Genomic DNA, 24,267 nt, shown 5'->3' with positions numbered 1-24,267 from the left:
GTAAGATTACATTTGTTTGAATGCATTATTGCGAAAGCGATTGCATGTGAATGTGCTGTAACTGTTTAAATCATGCTTCGACCCGAAAATATTCAGTAAAAGAACAGACAAACTCCTTAAGAACTAACTTTTAACTTCCCGCTCGGCTATTGTCGTCATTGTAACCTTCTAATTTGAGAGATCCATCTGTATCAAGCTATAGTTAAATATGTTTAACGTGAATACTTGCTAAATATGCAGTTATATTACGGGCCGTTGGCATGAATTGTACTCGTGATGGGGCGGTGGTGGAGCGCTCTTGGAGCGAGTGAAAACCACAACGCTCCGACTTTTAAAAAATCCGCTCCACGCTCCTGTCAAAATCACACCGCTCCACTCCACGCTCCGCTCCCACTCCGCTCCGCTCACATACTCTGACACACACACACACTCTCTCTCTCTCACTCACACTCACTCACACACACACACACACTCACTCTCTCTCTCTCTCTCTCTTTCACTCACTCACACTCACTCACACACACACACACTCTCTCTCTCTCTCTCTCTCTCACTCACACTCACTCACACACACACACACACACACACACATCTCTGGTCCTGCTCCACTGAAGTTTCTGTGGGATGTAGAGAAAGTGAATTGGATGAATTCCAGGACTCTCTCTCTCTTCATCGATTGTGATTCAGCAGGAAATTAGACCCCGTCCACACGGAGACGCGTTTCTGTGAATACGCACTCATTTTTTATCGGATTGGCGTTTCGTCCACACAGATCTGGCGTTTTCATCAGGTGAAACTGCTATTTTTGAAACCGGGTCCCAGAGTGGATAAATTTGAAAATGCCGTCTTTGCGTTTTCGTCTGGACGGCTAATCCGTATATTTTCTGAAACGATGACGTAATCAGCCCACGTCTCCCCCCTAGTCAGACAGCTCTAGGTCACGTAACAGCAACAAAAACATGAACAAACACTGAACGATTGTCTTTTTATTAACTGACATTAACACTGATTAATAAATGTATTGTTCCATGTTCGTTTGTGTACCACGCGCAAGGTTTATGAGCATAGTCCAAGTCTTCTTCTCTGTTTTTAGTGTATCTCTGTGTCAGAATTACAGCGTCACATACTGGTCTGGCATGTATACTACATCATTATGCGGTTTCGTGTGGACGCGGATATTTCTTGAGACAAGGAAAAAAAAGATCGGATTGGGGTAAGCTCCTTCTCCGTGTGGACGGGGCCTTAGTTGAAATGCATCTCTTGTGTTTCTCATGTTGGTGTGTCAGTAATAACTGGGAAGTAATCTCTTCCTCAAGCACATATCAGAGTTTGTGTGACTAGAATAAATCTTTAAAAGTAGCTTTTGCCCTCGTTGTACATGAGCATGGTTTTTCATTAGGGATGAAACAATTCGCTCAAATTACGTTTCTATTCGATTCATGATTTTGATTTCACAATTATTTTTTCTCACTGTTAGTTTTTTTTACAAAATGAGATTGAAGACATTATACAGTAAATGAAAATGTGGAATTTTATTAGGCTATTGCTGCATGTTTTTTTGTGAAATGTAATTATTAAAACAGGAAAGGTCTGACTAGTTTTGTGAAACTTTACTCCATGAAACATCTGAATGAGACACAGATCACTGTCTGACTGCAGGGGGCGCTCATGAACAGCAATGAAACAGTGTTTCCTTGGTTACCGCTGTAAACAAAGCAGAGCTGCTTGGGAACACTACTGTAATAAGCCTCATTCAGAGGCAAGATGAAAAGAAAATATCATCTAAATGTTTCTACCGGCAGTCAGTTCCCCTCAGAGATACATTCATATGAACTCTGCTCCAATTCTATCACGATTTGTTAAGAATCTCAAATTATTTGAATCGTCGATCGCATTGCGGTTCATTGTTACAGCACTATTTTTCAGGGAGATTTGCAGCTAGGTTTAGTAAAGCAGATACGAGCAAAAAATGTTTGCGGTGCTGGAGACCTTTTTGCATTTGCAGACATATTTGTCTAATGTATGTTGGTTTTGTGTTAACATTTACTGGACATGTGTTCAAATATTCTTTTCTTCATCAGACATTTTTATCAGGTAAACTACTGAATATTCTTTTTATATATACCTCTTTTTCCTGCATTTTAGCCAGCTGTAATTTATACCTTAAATATTGTGTGCTATGAAGAATATTGCTCTTTGGGCAGAGTGCTTGTGATTTGCTGTGAATAAAAGTGCCTACTTAAGAGAGAGTTCACCCAAAAATGAAGATTTGTTGTTAATTCAAACACACTCAGTCCATCCTCGACGTACGATGCATTTGTTCTTCAGTAGATTTGTAAAGAAGATTATTAGCTGAATCTGTGCAAGTGTTGTATGTGCAATTTATAAAGAGTCAAAAAAGCGTATCATACACAGATTACTTTCTTCAAGTAACTATTAAAGTAATGCATTACTTCTTAATTTAGAAGGAAATATCAGTTACTTTTTCAAATAATTAACAGCAGTTCCTTTGTTGTCCATCTATTAACTGTCCTGGTCAGTCCTCATGTCCAGCAGCGCTTGATGTTGTTGATGGAGGACCGCGAGGGATGAGATGACATCTACAATAGCGTGCTCGATGGAGTTAGCATGATGCTGGCGGCTCTCCTGCTTCCTTCCCGGGTTTCGGCACCAGTGTAATAAAGTCAGTGATCGGTAGGAAGGAAGAGGACGGGGTCAGAGGGACTGCTTCTGGTGAACTTTATTAGGCACTCAATAAACAAACAAAACTTTGTGCTACCAGCGCTCAATATAGCACAATTAGTATACAACAGTTTCACAGGGCTCTCCAGAGCAGGCTTGTCTTCCCAGCAGATAGCAGTCCATCTCAGGTCTCTCCACACCAATTACTGGAATCAGACACAGGTGTTTGTCATTTGCATTTGAACACTTACTCACCGCTCGTCTCCCAACTCTCTCTCACGCTGCAAACCTCGCTGGTATTTCCTGCAGACTGTGTCTTCAGTGTTAGGAACAGCAACCCTGAGCGTCTGCATCAACCTCAGGATACACTCCGTCACGCTTCTGGAGCTCACCTGTCCGTGTTCCAGCTGTACTCCGCTATACTACATCAGATGGATGCACAGGTGAGTCTGACACTCCTCCGTGTTAGCGCTGTGCCATATACATCGTCTGCCGTTATATCCTAGATGTTGTTATAACAATGTGCGATTATTTGACATCATCGAATATACCGCAGAAACCAAACAAAATGTGATGAATGTGCATTTACAGTGTGTTCTTTCACTGCATGATTCAGTTGATCAAAAAAACATTTAGAATGATCACAAAATTCAAGATATGGGGGCAGAAAATTTATATATTTGTATGATTTCATATAACTAATGAGACAATATGTAATGATTACAAATAATATATTTATTTTATACAACAGTTCCATAAACAGGAAGATAATATTACAAGACTTGTATTATAAACATATACATATTACATACACATACATATTGCCTGTTTTTGCACAACAAAAAATAATTCCAAACACAGCCACAATTATGAACAACCACCTACTGACAGCTTTAATTTCACATTTAAAGTATCTTAAATATTTTTTTATGTATATAATTTAAGATATCATTATTCAACATTTTGTTTAATATATCTTAACATTATTTCTGCATTTGTAAATGCATTCATGTCCTGCATTAAGCTTCTTCAGATGCAGCTTCTGTGTTTCTTCTGCAGTGCACAGATGCATTTTATTGATATTGATATCATATGTTTGGTACCAGGTCAAATGTCTTATTATTCTTATTCACAGATTACATGTAAGAATTTGACTCAAAAGATGATGCACACTTTTATAAAGAATGACTTTATAAATCTAAAAATGCCCATAAAAGGTAAAAATCTATTTAAACTTATTGGGGATTATTTTATATCACTGCTTGAACTGGCCATCACACAGAATATAAAGTTTTTGAGAGTGCACCTCTCTCTCACCTTTTTGGATTAAGTTCTCATTTGTTGGATACTGAGATATGTTTGACTTATTTTTTAATGAATGACTTTTGGGACCTCACCTTGTCTGTCCAACAAACATGTTTGCTGTTAGCTGGTCTCACAGAATGGACAGAAGAACCTAGGGGTGTTGGCGCAGTGGATAAGACACATGCCTTTGGTGTGAGAGACCCGGGTTTGAGTCCTCTGTGAGACACCAGTGTGTCCCTGAGCAAGACACTTAACCCCTAGTTAAATGTGCGACGGTTATGTTTTCTCTTCGACTTATAGTCCAGTGCGACTTATGTTTTTTTTTCCTCATCATGACGTATTTTTGGACTGATGCGACTTATACTCAGGTGCGACTTAAAGTCCGAAAAATACGGTACAGGAAATTATTATTGAATGGTTTTAATGGTTAAAAGTTGATGATTTGTAAAGTTTATAGTGGTATTTGTAATGGAAATCATTCAAATTTCTGTGATGGTTTCTATTGTTTTTGACAGCAGGGTCACCATGTCATGTGTGATGTTATTTGCCATAAATGCTGTAGTATTGCTGTAATATTGTGAGATATTAGCAACTGTCTGTGGTTGTGGTGGGCCTATCTGGGAGACAATTCAGGACAGCAGATTGGTTGTAGGGTTTGACACTCACTGGTTTTAGAGTAAAGGTGTGGAGTTAGTGTAGAGAGGTAACTGTGATCTGTAGTGGATTACTGTTCATTAACCCAACACTGGCCTCATTCTCAGTGAACTGAAACGTGACTGACACACGTTAAAACTTGCTTTTGTCTGTAATTCTAGTTTGGTTGCATGCTTGTTTTGAGATGATTTTGTATATTCATATAAACATCACTTAATATTTTCTAATGATTCGTGGTTTATAAACCGATAAAGATGCCTTTTAAAGAAGACATTCCCAAATTGTAGAAAATTAAATCAAACTATTGTGAGTGATCTGTTGTCACATGCAAACGTGTGTGTGTGTGTGTGTGTGTGAGTGTGTGTGTACGTGTGCGTGCGTGTTTGTGTGTGTGTGTGTGACAGTGAGTGTGTGTGTGAGCGTGTGCGTGCGCGTGCGCGTGTGTGTGTGTGTGAGCGTGCGTGAGTGAGAGTGTGAGCGTGCGCGTGCGAGTGTGTGAGTGAGAGAGTGTGTGTGTGAGCTTGCGTGAGTGAGAGTGTGTCTGTGTGAGTGTGTGTGTACGTGTGCGTGCGTGTTTGTGTGTGTGAGCGTGTGCGTGCGCGTGTGTGAGTGAGAGTGTGTGTCTGTGTGTGTGAGTGAATATGTGTGTGTTTGAGAGTGAGACTGAATGTGTATTTGTGTGTGTGTGTGTGTGTGTGTGTGTGTGTGTGTGTGTGTGTGTGTGTGAGAGAGCGTGCGTGCGTGAGTGAGAGTGTGTGTCAGTGTGTGTGTGTACGTGTGTGTGCGTGCGTGTTTGTGTGATTGTGTGCGTGCGCGTGTGTGAGTGAGAGTGTGTGAGTGAATGTGTGTGTGTGTGTGTGTGTGAATGTGTGTGTGTGTGTGTGTGGGGTTTCCTGGCAGTGTCATGTTGATCAGTCGTCTGTAAGCAGCAGCTCATCTGTCATCTGCACCTTGTGCTTCAGGCTCGTCTTGATGAGGTGAAAATATTCCTCTGCGCTTCACCAAACGGTCTGAGATCTTTCACCTCATTACAAACCCATTCATCTCCTCCCACTTCCTCACATTCAAGCTCCTTCGGTCTTATTAAATCACCGATACGGTTCTCCAGGTGGTCCGGTTCTTGGCGGGACGTGTTCACCCATAAAAGCATTTTTAAACTGATGACGCCGAGTAAACGAGAGGACAACCTTTAGAAATCATTAAGCAAATAGCTCACCTCCGATCCATAAACGCCACATCCACAATATCCTGTTAAACAATTTCAGCTGGAGGTTCCCTGAAGGTCAAACCAAATCTATCATCTCTAATATCGGCTGCATAATACCAGACGCCAGTCTTCTGTCCCTGGAGACGCTGGCTCTTCTTCAAAATCATAAAAAGCTGCAGTCTTCACAGCAAACAAACACAGCGAGTATTACCCCTCGTCAGGAGCAGTATTAGATCTCCACACGCTTCTTCAATCCGTCAGGTGCCAGCTTCTCTCAGACCGAATGGGAAAGTTCCTGCTCCAATAATAACTTTAATAACAGCCTAGAGAATTATGATAATCAGTACTTCTGTTCAATATTTTGTTTCTGAGAGTCACGACACAACACGCTCATGTGTGTCATCTCATGTTTATTGAGATTCTAATCAAACTAGTCATTCTAGTAATATCCACCGCATCTGTTAGACTCTGCACAATGCTGGAGCAGTATAATGTGCTCATTATAGCAGTTGATATGAAGAGAGTGAGGTTAGAAACCTGCAAGATTGGTTGTTAAACAACAGAAAACCAGACCGGTTCACTCGGTTTCATTCCAGCTCAGTGTTCAGCAGTTCTTCATTTAAAACTGAAGCGTGAGATGTCCTGTTAACGGGGTCATATGATGCTGCTAAAAAGAACATTATTTTGTGTATTTGGTGTAATGAAATGTTCATGCGGTTTAAGGTTCAATACACATTATTTTCCACATGTACATTTATTATGTGGGTGAAATAAATCAGTTTAGTCGCATAGATTTACACACTTCTCCTTTAAAGGTACAATAAGTAAGTGTTCGACTTGAATCAGCGCTGCACAGAACGAAAAACATTAATGTACGGTTGTAATTCAAAATCGTATGTGATCCAATTGCTTACACCAGTCGGTCTGTGCAGTGCTTCCAGTCGAACACTAGTGTAAAGTGGTTTCTGAGAAAGGGTTAATATTTTATATCTGCTGTCAGGAGTCTGACTAGAGCCAGAGAATCTGAGCATATCACTCCAGTCCTCAGGTCCTTACACTGGCTTCCACTTACATTTACGATTGATTTTAAAGTACTTTTACTTGTATATAAATCACTCAGTGGCCTAGGACCTAAATATATAACACATATGTTAACTGAATATAAACCTAACAGATCACTCAGATCTTTAGGATCGAGTCAGTCAGAACACAAACTATGGGGAATCTGCTTGTAATTATTATGCTGCTCTCAGTTGGAATCAGCTTTCAGAAAAGATCAGATGATTTAAAACACTAGCCTCATTTAACTGCAGTTTAAAATGGATTTAAATAAACTCTAAACTCATTTGTGTAGCTGTGCATTTATTGAAAGAGCACTGGCCAAACTGATTGCCCTGTATTTATGTATAACCCTTTTTCTATTCTTGGCTCTTTTAATTAATTCTAAATAAATTTTTCAATAAATAAATCTTTGCTTTTATTGTTGTGATTACATATATATGATTATTATTTTATGTAAAGCACTTGAAATGTGCCATATATATATATATATAAACTTGCCTTGCCCCTCCCCCTTCATTGACACGCCCCTTTCTTCTGATTGGCTACAGATGTGTGTTGGCGCTCTGTCTGATCCACTTTCACCCTTTCTCAGATATCATTTACTGCACCTTTAAATTTTGATATTTTTACAGAAATCCTGCTGAAACATTTCCTCTTTTTTTGCCATAGCTAAATTAGATTAAATATTTTAGTTTTGTAAATGTTGGCACAAAATCATGTTTCAAAAACAATCTGTGGATGATTATATCTTGCATATCTGAGTTTAGTGAACAATAATACACAGCTAATCTGTGTCCCTGCAGCACAGAAGCACTCATCAGTGTCTCAGGTGTATTTGTAGAAATACACAACAATACATTGTATGGGTCAAGATTATACATTTTTCTTTTATGCCAAAAATCATTAGGATATTAAATTAAGATCATGGTCAATGAAGAAGCCTAACAGTAAATATATCAAAACTTAATTTTTGATTGGTAATATGCATCGTTAAGAACTTCATTTTAACAACTTTAAAGATGATTTTCTCAATATTTAGATTTCAGATTTTCTAATAGTTGTATCTCAGACAAATATTGTCCTCCTAACAAACCACACATCAATGGAGAGATGATTTATTGAGCTTCAGATGGTGTATCTCAAAAATGGACCCTTACGACTGGTTTTGTGGTCCAGGGTCACATATAAGGTTCATCTGGAGGCCTTGATGACTGAACCGTGTCCTCCTCTGTACTCCGGATGTCTTGCTCAGTCTTGCTGCTGCGTGTGTGAACAGATGCTCTGTGGTTCTGCAGAAGTGAAGCCGGTCACCTCTCGTTGCTGATGATGACGGAGGTGCTGATGTAATGAGGGCCAGCGGTGCTCTGGGTCCGGTGCACCTCCTCGGCCCGGTACCCATCCGTTAAGTGGCTGAGAGTGTAGGGTCCTGATGGGACGTGTTTGGCCCAGACGTGCTGGAGGTTGAGAGAGACTCTGCTCTGGGACACCAGGAGTCTCTTGTCCTCTGTGTGGATCTGTTCTGAGAGTTCTCTGTTCTGGCCGAAGCCCTGGAGCGTCTGATGCTCTCTGCTGCTGCGGTTCTGACCCGACTCCTCTTTAAACGCCCCGCCGGGTCTGTAGCCACTCTGCAGCAGCTGGGCTGTGAATGCATCACCCGCCGAACCTGACAGACAGAGTCCTGCCATTAGATGTGCCGTCTAGTAATGCAGGTAATCAAACAGTTACATTTATGCAATTGGCAGTCGCTTTTATCCGCTTGGTGCACATTTGATCATTCTTCCTTTCTTTATATTCTTTTGGCTTATTTCAGTTCATGTAGCAGTGCTGACAGTGTCGTGTGAATGACTGAACACGTGAAGAGCAGAGGAACAGACAAACCAATTCAATTCCAGCTAAGTTTGTTTTTCTTGTTTCCAGCCAAAATATCAAACAATCATTCAATCAAAAAGTAAAAACTGTTGTCCTTTTTTTTTCAGAAAAGAAAGTAAAAATTAAGTGAGTTTTTGCTTGAAACAATAAAAAAATAATCTGCCAGTGGGGTAGCAAAATAATCTTGTTTTCTGTTTGAAACCTCTCCAAATGATTTAAACTTCTTACTTCGATCATTCAATTTAGGCGATTCACTAGCAAAAAACTGATCAAAATAGCCATTATTTTTTTAATTTCAATATTGCTTGTCATGATTTTAAAAAAGCATTTAGTGCTGGTGAAACTGAGCTTTTCGAATCAGTTTAACCCAGTGGCGGCTCGTCAATATTAAATAAGCCACATGTTAGAAATAAGTTCAATATATATTGCAAAATAATCAGGAAATTGCATAATTTATATTCCTCCTATTCAACTGGCAGTCCTGTTTGCACCTACTGTATTAAAAATAAAAAAATCTGAACTGTAGAACGTTTGTTTTGTGTGTGGAAGTAAATTTTATATTATCTTTACAAAAAATATTTTATCAAGGCATTCAAATGAAGAAGAGGAAGAAGAAGAAGAAAAGAATACAGATCCCGGAGCTTGGAAGGAGTTAGCAAGTCATGCCTTTTATTGGTTTCCCTGTTTGTTATTTCAAAGTCCTGTCACCGAAGCATTGTGTCACAGTGACACAGAAGAAAACTGAATCCATGCAGTTAAACATGAGGCGATCGTCGCAAGATCTTAAAGGATTTGATGTCCTGTGGCTCTCTCGTGTGGACTTTAGTATTATGGCCTTCATCTCTGAGTCACATTAATATAAATGGCTGCTATTTTTAATAAACTATTACATGTTTAATGTAACTTTACTGATAATACACCTACATTAAACTTAATTTAACTGATTCATGGTATCTTATTTTATGCTTTAGCAGCTGAAGTTTCAACTTCCATTAGCTAAGCAGTAATGATACACTGTCACTGTATTAACACTGCGTTTCTGTTTGTTTGTACCCCCCAAAATATTTTAGCACCTGCGGCCTGGTTCAGAAAGGAGGTTAAGTGAAAACTCTGAGTATGTTAACCCTAAATGAGGGAAACACTAGGTTTTCTGTTTCAGAAAGGGAGGTTTGTCAAACATGAGAAAGCAGGGTAAGTCGAGCCCTTTTCTGAAAGAGAGCTAACTTATACTCCGAGTCCGTTACCATGGTAACTCACTCTATGAACCTAACCTGGTCAGGAGCAGCTTTTCTTCGATAAACCCAGAGTTTATTTCGGTCTCCTCCACCTTTTTAAACACTTCATTAATGCACGCTGGAAAAATGCTCTTCTGTAACTTTTCAGACGATAAGTCGCACCTGAGTATAAGTCGCATCAGTTCAAAAATGCGTCATGACGAGGAAAAAACATATAAGTCGCACTGGACTATAAATCGCAATTATTTAGAACCAAGAACCAAAAGAAAACATTACCGTCTCCAGCCGCGAGAGGGCGCTGTGTGTCTTCAGTGTAGACTACAGGAGAACTGAGCAGCATAGAGCGCCCTCTCCTTCATGTCAAATTAATTCTGATAAATAAGTCCGATGACCAGCCAAACTAATTTAAATGCATTTTACTTAAGTAAAATTATGTGCCAGTGTGGTAATAAAAATAATCTTAATGCAAATGGAAAACAAGATTATTCTGAGTGTCTATTACTAAGTGCCAATCTACCGTAGCTCCGCCCTCCATCGACACAAGGTTAAATACGACACACATGAATAACGGCTTCAGTGGTGTAGGTAGTAATGTTTTGGGGACAGAAAACTAGCTTGTAACGCGATTGATTGGGTTAGAGTCCGGCTTTTACTGAGCTGGTTCTTCTCACTTTTCCCATCACGTCACATTAGAATTTATTTTCAATAAAAATGAACAACATTTTCTAAAAGTCGAAGTATAGTGCCTTGAGTGTTTAATAATGATACAACTATTTATAATTGTAATAAATATAATAATTTACAATCTGATATTATTGCATTCTGTTAATGTATAACAATACTGAGGTGCAAATGTATCTGCCAGTATAAAGTATAACTAGCATCTAATTATTAGTTACACTTAGCCTGTTGCACAGAGCTGCTACTTTTTTACATGGTAAATTGTAATAAATTGGAGTCATAATATCGGCGCTCCATTGATAATGGCTTTTTATAGTTGTGGTGCACGCGCTTAACTCGGAGTCAGTCAATTTAGAGTTGATTAAACCAACTCATTTCAGCGGTTCTGTAACCGAAAACTCAGAGTTTCCCATCTCACGGTAAGTCAACTCAGAGTTTAAGTTTAAACTCAGAGTTGGTTGAACCTCCTTAGTGAAACTGCCCCAGCCGCCACTGGTTAAACCACTGCATCTCGTATCCCTTCAATCAGATCCTGAATCATTTAATTCAGGTCAGAACTTCTGTGAGGGTTCGTGAATCTTTTGATTTAATTTGTGAGGTTTGCAAATCACTTGATTAAGATTGTAACTTTGAAGCTGGTACCTTCGATCTTTAGAACTTTATCTCAACTATTGGCCAAAACATATCATTTGTGATTTAAAATTTCATGCATATGAAACCGCAGAATAACTAGATCAACGTTACACCCCTACTGTCTGTCCATCTGTCACTCAGGGTTTCGGCAGGATTTCTGAAAGTAAAATTTAAGAAGTTTTAAAGACCTTTCTTAGACCAAGTAAAGAAAATGGAATATATTGAAATCAACAAAATGTCAATATGTTCTCTAAATGTGTGGCAGCACACAGCGGGTTGTGAGAGCAACAGTTTGAAAATACATCTTATTTCTAATTTTAGTTTTAATATATTGGATGTTTTTGAGTGATTTTAAATTATATGGAGGGAGAAACATCGGGTTTAAGATGGTTTATTTGATTGTTATGTGTTATGTATTGGTTCTTTTTGTTGTTTTATTTCTGTTTGATAGATGTTACTTGCTAGATCCATGTGAGTTTTGTGTAACTGACAGTCTTGGTCATGACGCTCTTGTAGAAGAGATATTTAATCTCAGTGTGCTTTTTTCTGATAAAATAAAGGTAAAAAAATGTCTAAATTAGTGGTGGGCCGTTATCGGCTTTAACGTGCTGCTTTAACGTGAGACTCTTATCAGGCGATAATTTTTTTTTTTGCCATTAATCTATTCTATTATATGCAATGTGGGATTCGTTTACAGCTTTTTCAAGCACTTTGTGATGCATTTTGGAAACAGGAGATGAGCCTCTTTTCTAATGCACCACCTAGCTTGATAAACCCCTTCTCAAAGACTTACTGTTTGTCAATTTTATTTGGGTAACACACATATTCTGAATGCCTTTGGCAGAATTCGAATGAGCCATTTTAATCTAGATTAATTTCAAGATCAAAGTGAGATTAATCTAGATTAAAAAAATTAATGTTTGCCCACCACTAGTCTTAATATATATAAGTCAAGATACACTGAAAAAACAAAATCGCAGAAGATAAGGGAATCTTGTTTATAAAAAAAAAAAAAAACTATCAAAATGAAGTGAGTTTACGATTAAAACAAGAAGAAATATCTGTCAGTGGAGTCAGAAAATCTACTTAATTCAAAGAGAAACAAGTTAACATTCCCTACTGACAGATATTTGTTCACTTCATTTTGTTAAAATTCGCAGAAAACAAGTCTTCTTCGTTCAATATCTTCATTTGAATCTCCAGTAAACGTGTGTTGATTTAAGGATGTTTTCATATTTGTACAGGAAAACAAGACAGAAATGCTGAGGAAGACATTAATTTAGCAGTTCATGCAACATTTAATGCCACGACTTTATGAATGTAAAAGTCTGCTCTGATTTAAGAGCAGCAGAAAGTGTCTGTGGTTCTGATGTGTGTGGGCTGTTACCTGAGTGTACGCAGCTCCAGGGTGTTTCCCTGCGGGACAGGTGTGTCTGCGCAGGTGTGTGTGTGTAGGACGGCTCGGGGATGTGCATCTGCTGCTGACAGGATGGCAGGCTGCAGGGACTCGACTTCCACGAAGGACACTCCGCTTCATCAGCATGCAGAGAGGTCTGGAAACCGTTCCCGGGTGAGCCTGCGAGCGCTCTTACCTGTGGATACGGGGGAGCTTTGGGTTTGCTTTGGATTTTGGCTGCTTTGGCTTTCAGCTGTTTGCGTGAGTCCTGAGGAACCACCAGACTCGAGGTCTTATATGAGAGAGACGGTCTGGATCTGCTCTGGTCCTGAGAGAGCTGCATCTGTTTATATTCCACATGGCTGCAGAGATACACAGCATTAGTCAACACAGGGTTTCTGCGGGTCTGAACAAGTCTTTATCCACCTTTCTTATAACGTAAGGTCTGAAATAAGAGCAGAAAGTCTTCAATTCATGTAGTTGTGGTATTAAATATCACAAGAACTGCTAAATCTCTAAATCTCTTCCTCTGTAGTTCTGTCTTGTTTTCCAGTAAAATATCTAAACACCCTTAAATCAAGATGAATTTACTGGAGATGCAAAATGAAGAGTCTTCTATGAAACTTTATGATTAATAACAAATATCTGTCAGTGAGGAATGAAAACTTGTTTCCCTTTGAACTAAGTTGATTTTTCAGACTACATTGGCAGAATATTTTTTCATTTTAATTATAAACTTTTTCTTTTTCATAAAACAAGACTTCTTATCTGCTGTCATGTTGCATCTCGTGTCTTGATTTAAGGATTTTTTAATATTTGTATTGGAAAATAAGACAGAAATACAGAGGAAGATTTTCTTTTGTTTGCAGTGTGATCAGAAAATACAGTAAAAGTTATTATACAGTAAAAGCCTGAGGTAAGCAGTTTTATGTTTTAGCACAACGTGGCGTTGATGTTGATTTCATGTCACAGTTTTATTGGTTGGGCAGTAAATGTGGGTCGTAACAGCAAACACACTGTGCCAAGATCATGCTGTATCGTAGGCTATCTTTGAACCTCTCTCACTGTATGACATAAGAGCGCCGATTAGGAACCACGACTGATTCACGATGCCTGTCTGGGACAGCCGGAAACAGTGCCGTGTTTTGGGCTTTAAAGAGTCATATATTTCCCTTCATGAGTCCGGCAGAAGTGCTGTGAGGGAAGTGAAAGGTCACTCACGTGAGGACATAGTTGACGCTGACGATGCAGTGTGGCCGAGATGAGCGGCTGTTGTGAACGATGGTGGCGCAGCTCTGCACCCAAACCCAGCCGCCGTGTTTGGCCAGCATTCGGTAGTACTTGGTGGTGACCTGCCCCTTCACCAGCACTGACACACACACACACACACACATACGACTGAATGACAGGGTTGGTGGTAATGGAATACAAGTTACGCAAGTTAGGTAATCAGAATACTTTGAGTAACTAGTAAAGTAATGAATTAATTTAGAAGGAAATATTAGTTGTTTTTTTCAGATCAGTAATGCCTGTTTCTCATGTGTTGAGTGACAGCTCTGGTGTTGCCATGGAGACAGAGATCAGGAGTCAGCAGTGTTGAGTGTGAACTTGATCTCACTGTAGTTCTAGACTAAATATGAACATCTGTTTACTCAGAAACACATTCAGTGTTCCTCAAAATCAATAAAAACTGTGAAATACAAAACTCAGAATATTATACAAACTGGCAATAATTGTAGAATAAGACAAATATGTGTCGGTGGAGCTCGAGGAACATGGCTGAGAAGCACTGATGAACAGCATGCGGTGACTCACGTAAATGATGCGCGTGTCGCAGGTGGAAGACGTCGCAGCCGTGGACGTGATGGTAGAGAGTCTTCTCAATCAAATCCTGCGGCTCGTAACCCGTTAACTCAGCCACCCTGACACACAAACAAGACTGCATTTACCCTCCTGAAACAATGTTTCCTTTCACCGCTCCTCCCTGTTGAAATGATCTTCAACCTCATGCTGTCTGGTCCATTTTCAAGAAGCATTTTAACACTTAACTACAACCCACTCAAAAATATCATCATCTGTGCATTTATATCCTGGTTTAAATCGTATTGATCTAGACGATGTTTGAAATGTTCTACTGTTGGCACTTATGTTGCTTTGGGCAAATGCATCTGCTTAAATGAATAAATGTAAATGTGTTACTGTGTTTACGAAAGAAGCTCATTGTGTTCAGATCACTGTACACTGTTCACTTCAGACGTCCATCCTTGTGTTTTTAATATTTGAGCAGACATATGCTGCACTTTTCTTTGTTATATAGCATTGCCCATAAATGCTTAATGATTAAAAATCACAGCTAAGTTTTTTTTAGGGTTAGGTAAAGTAATGGAGTAAGCTGTATTTTCCAAATTTAAGACATTTGCATTAAGACACAGTGGTTCCCAACCACGTTCCTGGAGGCCCCCCAACACTGCACATTTTGCATCTCTCCTTTGTCTGACAGGGTTAGGTCTCTAGTAATGAGATGATGATCTGAATCAGGTGTGTTTGATTAAGGTGACATGGAAAACATGAAGTGTTGGGGGCCTCCAGGAACGTGGTTGGGAACCACTGCATTAAGAGACTGACATATTGTGTTCTTTTTATTTTAGTCTTTACATTTTTTTACTTGCTTAGAAAAATACTTAAATTTGCCTTCATGAATCCTGCAGAACCCCTGGTCACACTAAGCACATTGCATTGTGGGATACTGTAGTGTGTTGGAGTGAAGCTCACCTGCTGTCCAGGAAGATGAGTTTGAGGTCCAGACTTGCGCGGAACATGAACATGTTGCTGTGGAGTTTGATCTCGGTGACGCCGCTGGGAGGAAAAGACTGACCGACCGCCACCAGCCCCACGATCTGATAGCACGACTCAAACAGAGGCATGTCCATCAGCAGCTGACGGAGCTTCAGATAACCGCTGCAGTGGATCACCTGCAAACACACACAAGCATTTTTTATCGCTTTTTTTCTCAACAAGTGATGAATTTAAGATGCGGAAAAGTCATATTTCTTTCAGATGTGCACTTCAACTTCACATCGAACAAAACTGCAAACTGTCCATGCGTGTATATGTGATTTATACAACGTTTCTCAAAGGCACTAGATTATTCTGCAAATTGAAATCAAATAAGGCACAATCTGATATGTATTTTTGTTGTAATTTTTATTTGTAATTTAATGCACAAGTAAACAGAGTGCAATTTATTTGTAATTAGAGTAATAGCCATTGACCGACCAAGAAGAAGCTTTTGTTATTCATATTGCTCCGTTCCTGCACTTAGTTTAGATTTGAGCAGTTGCCGTGCTGTAGGCTTTTGGGTTTGCTAATTTAACAAGACGACCATAGGTGTTTTCTCTGAAGTGTTGGGTGGCTGTGTATTTGTTTGCTGTCTGTCAGTGGAAGTGTTCAGACTCCTCGTGTGAAGACCTATGAGTGTAAAGACCTGCAACTTTACCTGTGCAACTTTAACTGAGCAACGAAACCAGGCAACGCACTTAAGTACTCTTTTTCCTTTTGCACACTCCTTTCTGTCCTCTCCCTTCCATCTCCATCATGTGTTTTCAGTACATTCCAGTTGTCTTGCAACAACGCTCTAACATCTCTTATAGTTGAAATAAATATTTTGAGTTCTGCACAAAAAAAGGGAGAAAAGCCGAATCCTTAACTAAGCTAGAGTTAAAACGCCACCTTCTTGTCCTTTGTGGGACTCCCTGAACTAATAAATCTTAATATACAGCGGCGTGATCTGATACCAAAATGTTACCCAACTCACAGCAACCGACCGATTATTAATTAGAAAAAAGTCAATTCTTGTATGACATTTGTGCGGGCAGAATAGAAGGTAAAGTCCCTTTGTGTGGGGTTTAAAGTTCGCCAAATATGCAAATAGTAGTTCTTCGCAGATAGCTACTAGTGCCTTTGACTGCTTAGTATAAAAGGGATTTCTAACAGGCCATTTGTCCATCAAAGAGTTCATAAGGCAGTTAAAATCCCCTATGATTATAAGTGTTTCAGAGGGATATACAGAGAATTTAGCAAAGGTTGAGATGAGAAATTCAGGGGAAAGGTGTTCGGCGAGTGACGAAACTTGGCGTGTGAAAGACCGAAGCCATGTGTTCGCTGTATCAACTGACGAATCTGTCTCAGTATTCTGTTCTCTGCTTCATTAAGTCTGCCCGTTGTTTGCTCAAGTTGTTGTGAATGGGCTTGAATAGTCTGTGCAGGCGATCCCAGCTTATCGTCAATCACCTTTGTGATCTTTCTCAGTCATCTCCTGTGGCGCCCTGGATAATGCTGGATCAAGCTGGCCAACATTGTCGCCCGTATGGACGTCCTCGCTAGCTGCTTTCTCAGGTAGATCCTTTTTCTCAAGTTTCTTCGATGGTTTCAGCATTTTCACAAACATAACATTTTCATTTTTTGACATGGTACCTCTTGCATTGCCAAAATACATTAAATTGCATACTCAACTGAGCAAATTATGAGTTTTAATATTGAGTGAGGGAAGAGCATTAGCAAAAGCAGCCACCTCCCACGCTGCCATCTTGACCCCCCCCCCCCCCCCCATCTGCTGCTTTTAACACTGTCGATCATCTGATCCTCTTGCATGCCCTCTCATCACTGGGCATCACAGTGATTTTACTCCACTTGATTGAATCCTATCTCACTGATAGGTCTTTCAGGGTGGCTTGAGGAGGGGAAGTATACAGAATCATCAATTGGTCACTGGGGTTCCTCAGGGATCAGTTCTTGGACCCCTCCTCTTCTCCATATACACTACATCACTGGGTCCCATCATACAGGCACATGGCTTCTCCTACCATTGCTATGCTGATGACACACAGCTCTAGCTTTCATTTCAACCAGATGATCCAACGGTAGCTGCACGGATCTCAGGTTGCCTGGCGGACATCTCAGCATGGATGAAAGAATATCACCTACAGCTCAACCTGGCAAAGACTGAGCTTCTTGTTTTCCCCGCCACTCCAACTGTACAGTATGATTTCACCATTCAACTAGGTTCTTCTACAACAACTTTGGTCAGAAATCTTGGTGTAACTTTGAGGACCAACTGACTTACAGCTTGCATCAAGTTCAAAACATTTATGCTTGCATATAGAACAGCCACAGACTTAGCACCCCTCTACTTCCACTCACTACTATGAATCTACATCCCCTTCAGTAGTCTGAGATCTGCTAGTAAGTGATGTCTCGTGGTGGCTCAAAATCACTTTCCAGAACATTGTCCTTCACTGTTCCTGGCTGGTGGAATGATCTTCCCATCCTTATCCGGAATGATGAATCCCTGACAATCTTCAAGTGACTGCTGAAAACTCACCTCTTTTGATGCTAATTGACTTAGAATTCTAGCTCTGTCTAGCTTGTACTTATTTAAACAATGCTTGAAACTTGGTATTACAAGCATCTCCTGTGTCTATTTCCCTCTTTAAGATGAATAGCTTGATGTATTCCACAGTTGTAAATTGCTTTGGATAAAAGTTCCTGCTAAATATATAAATCCGAATGTATACTAGAACATGAGCACTGGTTACTATTATTTATTTATTTTTAATTTGTAAAGTACAAATGAAAATGAAACAATTTAAATGCATAAAATAACTTATTTTACATTCTGGCATGTGATTTTTCACATTGTTATCACTATCTACATGTCTTGTCCATCAGTATGCAATGCTGGAGAAGAAGCTTTTGGGGGTTTTGAGAACCAGAACCTAGCTGACTGACAGATAAAGTGAGCCCCTTTATCAAAATACCTGGAGGTCAGGAATAATACAAAAATGTCATATTCACTCAGTATAATTTGATCTAATTGACAAATATCTCAATTACAAATAAGTAGAAATTTGTTGTATATTCAGATGTGATTTAGGCACTAAAACAGTCCAGTACTTTATGTACTAAAAACATCCTTGTTCCCCTACTGCTTGTAGTGACATTTGTTCCCCACAATGTAGCATAAACAAGTATACACACACACACACCACACACATACATTTAAAGGAGATTTCTTTGTCCTATTGACCCGCCTCTGAATCCAGAGCCAGATTTATTCTCTAAGTAACATAAACCACTTGTTTATTGCCAAGGTAAATTTTAAACAAATTTACAAAGCCTGATTGATGAAGCGGGTGGAGACGCACGGTAAAAATGTCATCGGTTCATGACGTATTCAAATATGCGGTTCGCGTTCAAACGAGTCTTTGCTACATTTAATCAGATCAGCTTAGAGGGTCAGTTCATGCTGCACAGTGTCGACAGTGAAATGGCAGCGATTCAGGCTCTAAAGTGGCTCTCCATGTGAACTCGAGCTCTTGAGAAATGTTTTGACTTGATGACATTTGCAATTCAAATCTCGGCTTTGAGATGAGCTCGCAGAAAATAACGCCCGCGGGAAAGTAACCCTGAGAATATAATTTTACTGGCCGTCATCTGCTTTATTTCCAAACAAACATACGTGTGTTTGATGGTTTATTAGTACAGTTGAAGAGAGACGAACTCACCTTATAACCGCCGCTCGTGAGTCCCGCGTTCCGCTTCGCCAGAACACACTTCATGCGCAGGAAGAACGAGCGCTCGAGCTCCAGCTCTGCAACACATCCGCTTTGTGATGAATATGAATTTAATACTCGTGTGTGTGTGTGTGTGTGTGTGTGTGTGTGTGTGTGTGTGTGTGTACCCTGCAGGAAGTGTGGCTGCAGCGGTTGGTGTGCGCTCAGCACGGCGCTCATCTCGTCGTGGTCTGATGGATGAATGTACTCAAAGATGCTGTTACCGGTCAGTTCCACCTACAACACACACATCACATTCTGAACCATCATTCAGTCATGCTGCTTTACCTTTTTCCAGATAATTGCTAGGCGGCCTAAAGAGGAATCAGTCAAATAGCTCCAAAGTGGGCAAAACCCAGCTGAGATCAAGATGAGAATCTGTGTCATTTAAGAAGATTACATCAACTCACAAAAATGCCTTTTGTGTGTATGTGTGAAGCTAAGCTCCTGTTTGTCTGAAATTGATCTGCATCCATCTCAAAGACACAGTCTGATTCCTGCTGCAAAGAGTTCGTGTATAAAAACATGATTTGCATGTGAAAACAAAAGCGGATTCTGTGCTGGACTTTGATCCATTTTTGTGTGTAAATTAGCAGGGCACACCAGACACAGGAAAGGTCACTCCACAGCACTTCAGCGACAAATGAGTTTCTGCGCAGCTGCGACGCGGCGCGTTAATCTGCTCTTTGTAGCGCCGCGGCGCGATCGTGCAGGAATGCGCACTTTACTGAGAGTGTTAGGAGAGATTTTACACTCACTGTGTCCCGCTTCATCTCTGCACAGAGTCTCGGTCTCAGCCGTTCACGCGGTCGTTCTGCAGTGACCAGCGCATTTGAATGCTCAGCAAACACAGGTGTTCCCGCACTGAGAGCAGCATTTGCGATCGGCCGCTGCTGCTTTGACTATAAAAAACAGCGTTTTCCTTTCAGCTCACCCGTGGAGAGCTTCAGGAGCACGAATATAGATTCTGGGCCTACAAACTAGACTTTTACTTTATCTTTTCTATAAAGCAAGGGAACACGTGATAATGCTCCTCAACTAAATGTTGGACACAATCTCTTGACTCTAAGAAACGCATTTTTTCAGTTTTAATGTAAGTTAAGAGTGACTGCATTACTGTTCTAAAACAGATTTGTTGTTTGTTTGTTTGTTTGTTTTTGTTTAAATTTTTAGTTCAAATCAAATTCAGCAATCCCTCAACCCAAATCCATACATCTCTGGGATTACATGTTGATCACTGATTTCCATATATTTGTTTCTTCTGTCTGCTGTAGTCCATCTCTTTTCCTATTTTGTGAACTGGTGGGAAAGCAAGAACAAAAATAGAGTTTCCCATTATAAACGTTGTTTTTCCTGCAATGGTTTATTTCCACATATGAAAAGAGTCCATTGAAATATTCAGCTGTGGTTTCATCTCATGCTTTCTGCAGGACTCGTTCCCGTTCTTGTGAGGTGTCAGATGTTCCTGAAGGCCAGCAGCAGCAGATTCTTCTCTTCACTGCTCAGATGAAGCTGTTTGAGAAGCTTCTGAAGGGTCTGTTCCTCAAAGAGACTGTGATTGTCCTGCTCGTCGTCTCCGGTCAGATGCAGTTTACTGTCTTTAGGACTGTAGAGCCTGCGTCTCTCATCAGATGAAGGGGTGCGTTGTGTTTGCTCATTTTTAGAAGCAAAATTAAATTTGGAAAGTGTAAAGTGCACAAGGCCCGGACACTTTATGAAGCTATGCTAAAGTACTGAATCAGCACAGACAAATTTCATAAAGGAATAATTCACCCAGAATGTGAGAATTTCCACACTTTAATTTGCTTCCACACCAGATTTTATAGAAATGTGGGTGTTTTTTGACTATAAAGTGTAAGTCAACAGGCATTAGAGTTGTTTGTTTATCAAAGTTCTTTTGTTTTCAACAGAAGAAAGAAACTCAAACAATTTCAGAAGAATGTGAGAGAGAATATATAAATAATAAATTACTTTGGGAGAACTATCTCAGTAAGAGTCTATGCAGGGCTTTCTTATTTTGCAGTAAAAGTCGATGAATAAATGTCATCACAGTTAAAAAATCATTAAAAATTAAATCTAAACATAACACTATTTCAAACTGTTTTATTGTATTATCCATTAATTCAATTCTACATTGGTTTTCTTAAAATAAACACACAATTTGAATGTGTTTGGTCTCTTTACATTCCCAGATACAAAATGTAAACTTATTAAACAAGCAGGAGCCCAGTGTTTTTTTCAGACTTCAGACTAGACTGAATTTCTCAATAGAAGCACAAATGAAGATATGGAGCAAACAAAAGTGTGCATGAATTCACTTCACATTCCCCAGATAGAATTATAACGTAATGTCTCAGTTATGTGTGTATTGGAGTGTGTTATCACTGTGGCCCTGAACTGACCCTGGTTTCATGTTAAACTCTCACCTGTGACAAACCCAGATGTACCGAAGCTGTTTCTGAAATGTACATGATTTTACCATCAGGCGCGACGACAAACACAAACCCGTCCAGCGTCTGAAATATAAAACCAGAGCACAATAACAAACATTTAATTCGCATTATCATCCGACGCGGTTTAAGTAATAAGCGTCAGAGTATAAAGTTGTTTTAAAGGCTCGCACCTGCAGCAGGTGTGATCCCAGATCTTTGGCCATGATGTCCAGAGGACTGACCCTCGCTGACTGACCCCAGGCCTCTCCGAGCCCTCACACAAACACAACACAAACACACTCAAATACTGAGCTACACACGGAGCGACGTCCTGGGAAAACCTTCATTACACACCACACAAACAGCTGGAGTTCTGTCACATTGATGCAGTGTGGGTTCGGAAGAATTCGTTCAGATTTTGCTTAAAAAAAATATATCAAAGAATGACCAAAATCTTTATCACATGTTAATTACATTTATCTGTCAAGTTCGCGTTGTGTATCTGGGGGAAATTATTTAGGCCTAACATTTTCCTGTAGCCGAAATCATAATTATATAGGCTAATAATTATTATAAATATGTAATTTTTATAGAGTAATCAAAACGCCATATCGAGCTTGTCGATTTTATGTAAAATTAATTGTTAAAAGGTCATTTTTAAAAGTATTTTACAGAAACATTTTTAAAAAGCAAAACAAAATACTAAAATGCATGATTATTACGTATTTTATATTATTGCGTGTTATCAAGTCCATCAGAGACAAACTGGTAATATGTATAATAATTTACTCTTTCCAACAGCACATTATTTTTTAACTATATACAGCATTATTTAATATTGTTATCTAAACTTCCACGTAGCCGAAAATGATCAAATCAAAGAAATCAAATGGTTGAGTTTAATTAGAATTTTGCAAAGGTAATTCAGGCAAAGAAGAAACATTAATTCGTCCTAATTTGATAGACTCTGTAGCGTCTATGTAATCCGATATAATTATTTTTATTTGGAAAATATTTATCCATTTTACAATTTGAGATCTGTTATGACACATTTTTAATATATCTGTTGACTCAGAAAAAAAAGGTTATCATTTTAAGTGAAAGTCTTTGACAGCGAGACTGAACGAATCTGCGATGATTTTAATGTGTGCTGATGGAGATTAAAAAAAAAGAACGGAATAATTATTTTCAGCTATAAATGATTTTCTAGACCTCAGGTCATTTACAGCTTTATTATTGTATTTTCAGATGGTTTCCCCTCGAATCGTAACCAGTTTCATTTCATCACGCAGAGCACATCTGATCAAAACGAATTCAGATATTATATTCATTTTCATTATTAGGCCTATTATTTTTTAGCATTTTTATTTTAAATTTATAGACTTCGTGTTAAGTTAAACTAATTAACTTAACCAAAATGATGGTTTTAAAATGTTTCATGGTAAATTCGATTAAATTGTCCGACCTTTTAAAATTAATAACTGAAACATCATAAAATAAAAATAAGAAGATAAACTGCAAATCAGTGTGATCAAAGTAGATTTGGGTGAAGTGTCTGCTTTAAATCGGTGTGAAATCGGATCGTAACTCACCGTCTGGAAACACGGCTCTCATCTTCAGGTAGCTTGTGGTCAGTCTGATGATGGACGCTTTGTCCAGCTGAGATGTGATGGCCGAGGGCAGCGGCAACAGTTTGGCCAGTTCATAAAATTCTCCATTTTCTTTTTCTCTTCGTGTCTTCGCAGCATTCTTGGACTTTTCCTTCATTTCTGACACATGGAGAAGACACGGCTAGTCTCGAACAGAACGCGACGCGATGATCATGGTCACTCGCTAAACTCGGTTTGTGATCTGCGTGTTTTCTGTTTCTGTTGTAGTGAAAGATCGGCTACTGATGGCCTCTGTTCGAAGAGTCCTTGGCTTTATTGTGAATTAAAATGAATGAATGCATTGAAACGACTGGATATCTCCTGTAACACTGGTTCTTCACACGCTGAAAGTGTCTTCACACGCTTTAGATTTCGATTCTGATCACGGTTTATAAACTTCAGAAATAGAATTGAGCTCGAGCATTGCATTTCAGCGCCACGATCGCCTTTGAATTCGACGCGCTTTGGCGTTTTGATTTAAACGCAAATTACATTGTTAAAATAATCCAAACATCTATTAAATCCATGACTGCATAAAAGTAAAAAATCGTAAAGAGGAGTTTACGGTGATCGTCTATTCAGTGCGTCCATGTTCTCCAGTCCTCTATTTCTTAAGCCCGTGTTTATTTCCTAAAATCTTTAATTGTCATTTTAGTCCTTTGAATATTCCTCTCAGAGTCCGTAGATTCCGTGCAGCCCTCCAATTATTCTGACGCTGTGATCGCCAATGAGAGAGACAGAGAGAGAGAGAGGGAGAGAGAGAGAGGGAGAGGGAGAGAGGGAGAGGGAGAGACAGAGAGAGAGAGAGAGAGAGAGAGAGGGAGGGAGAGGGAGGGAGAGACTGAGAGAGA

The 24,267-nt window shown here is 39.5% G+C and overlaps 1 protein-coding gene across 1 annotated transcript; it reads right to left on the bottom strand.

Moving 5' to 3' along the window:
• Window positions 1-7,777: 7,777 nt before the first annotated feature.
• LOC113088321 (single-minded homolog 2-like) lies at window positions 7,778-23,934 on the bottom strand. Its single transcript, XM_026255752.1, has 10 exons — window positions 23,360-23,934; window positions 21,959-22,041; window positions 21,762-21,851; window positions 19,464-19,572; window positions 19,288-19,373; window positions 15,497-15,696; window positions 14,540-14,646; window positions 13,946-14,093; window positions 12,716-13,086; window positions 7,778-8,573 (listed from the first exon to the last, which is right to left on the bottom strand). The coding sequence occupies exons 1-10, from the start codon at window positions 23,532-23,534 to the stop codon at window positions 8,218-8,220; spliced, it is 1,725 nt and encodes a 574-aa protein (XP_026111537.1). The 5' UTR covers window positions 23,535-23,934; the 3' UTR covers window positions 7,778-8,217.
• Between the last annotated feature and the right edge of the window lie 333 nt (window positions 23,935-24,267).

The sequence above is a fragment of the Carassius auratus genome, unplaced genomic scaffold, assembly GCF_003368295.1.
Source record: "Carassius auratus strain Wakin unplaced genomic scaffold, ASM336829v1 scaf_tig00046076, whole genome shotgun sequence".
Lineage (NCBI taxonomy): Eukaryota > Metazoa > Chordata > Actinopteri > Cypriniformes > Cyprinidae > Carassius > Carassius auratus.
The sequence above is the reverse complement of the archived record's forward strand: the minus strand, read 5'-3'. Positions and strand labels throughout refer to the sequence as shown.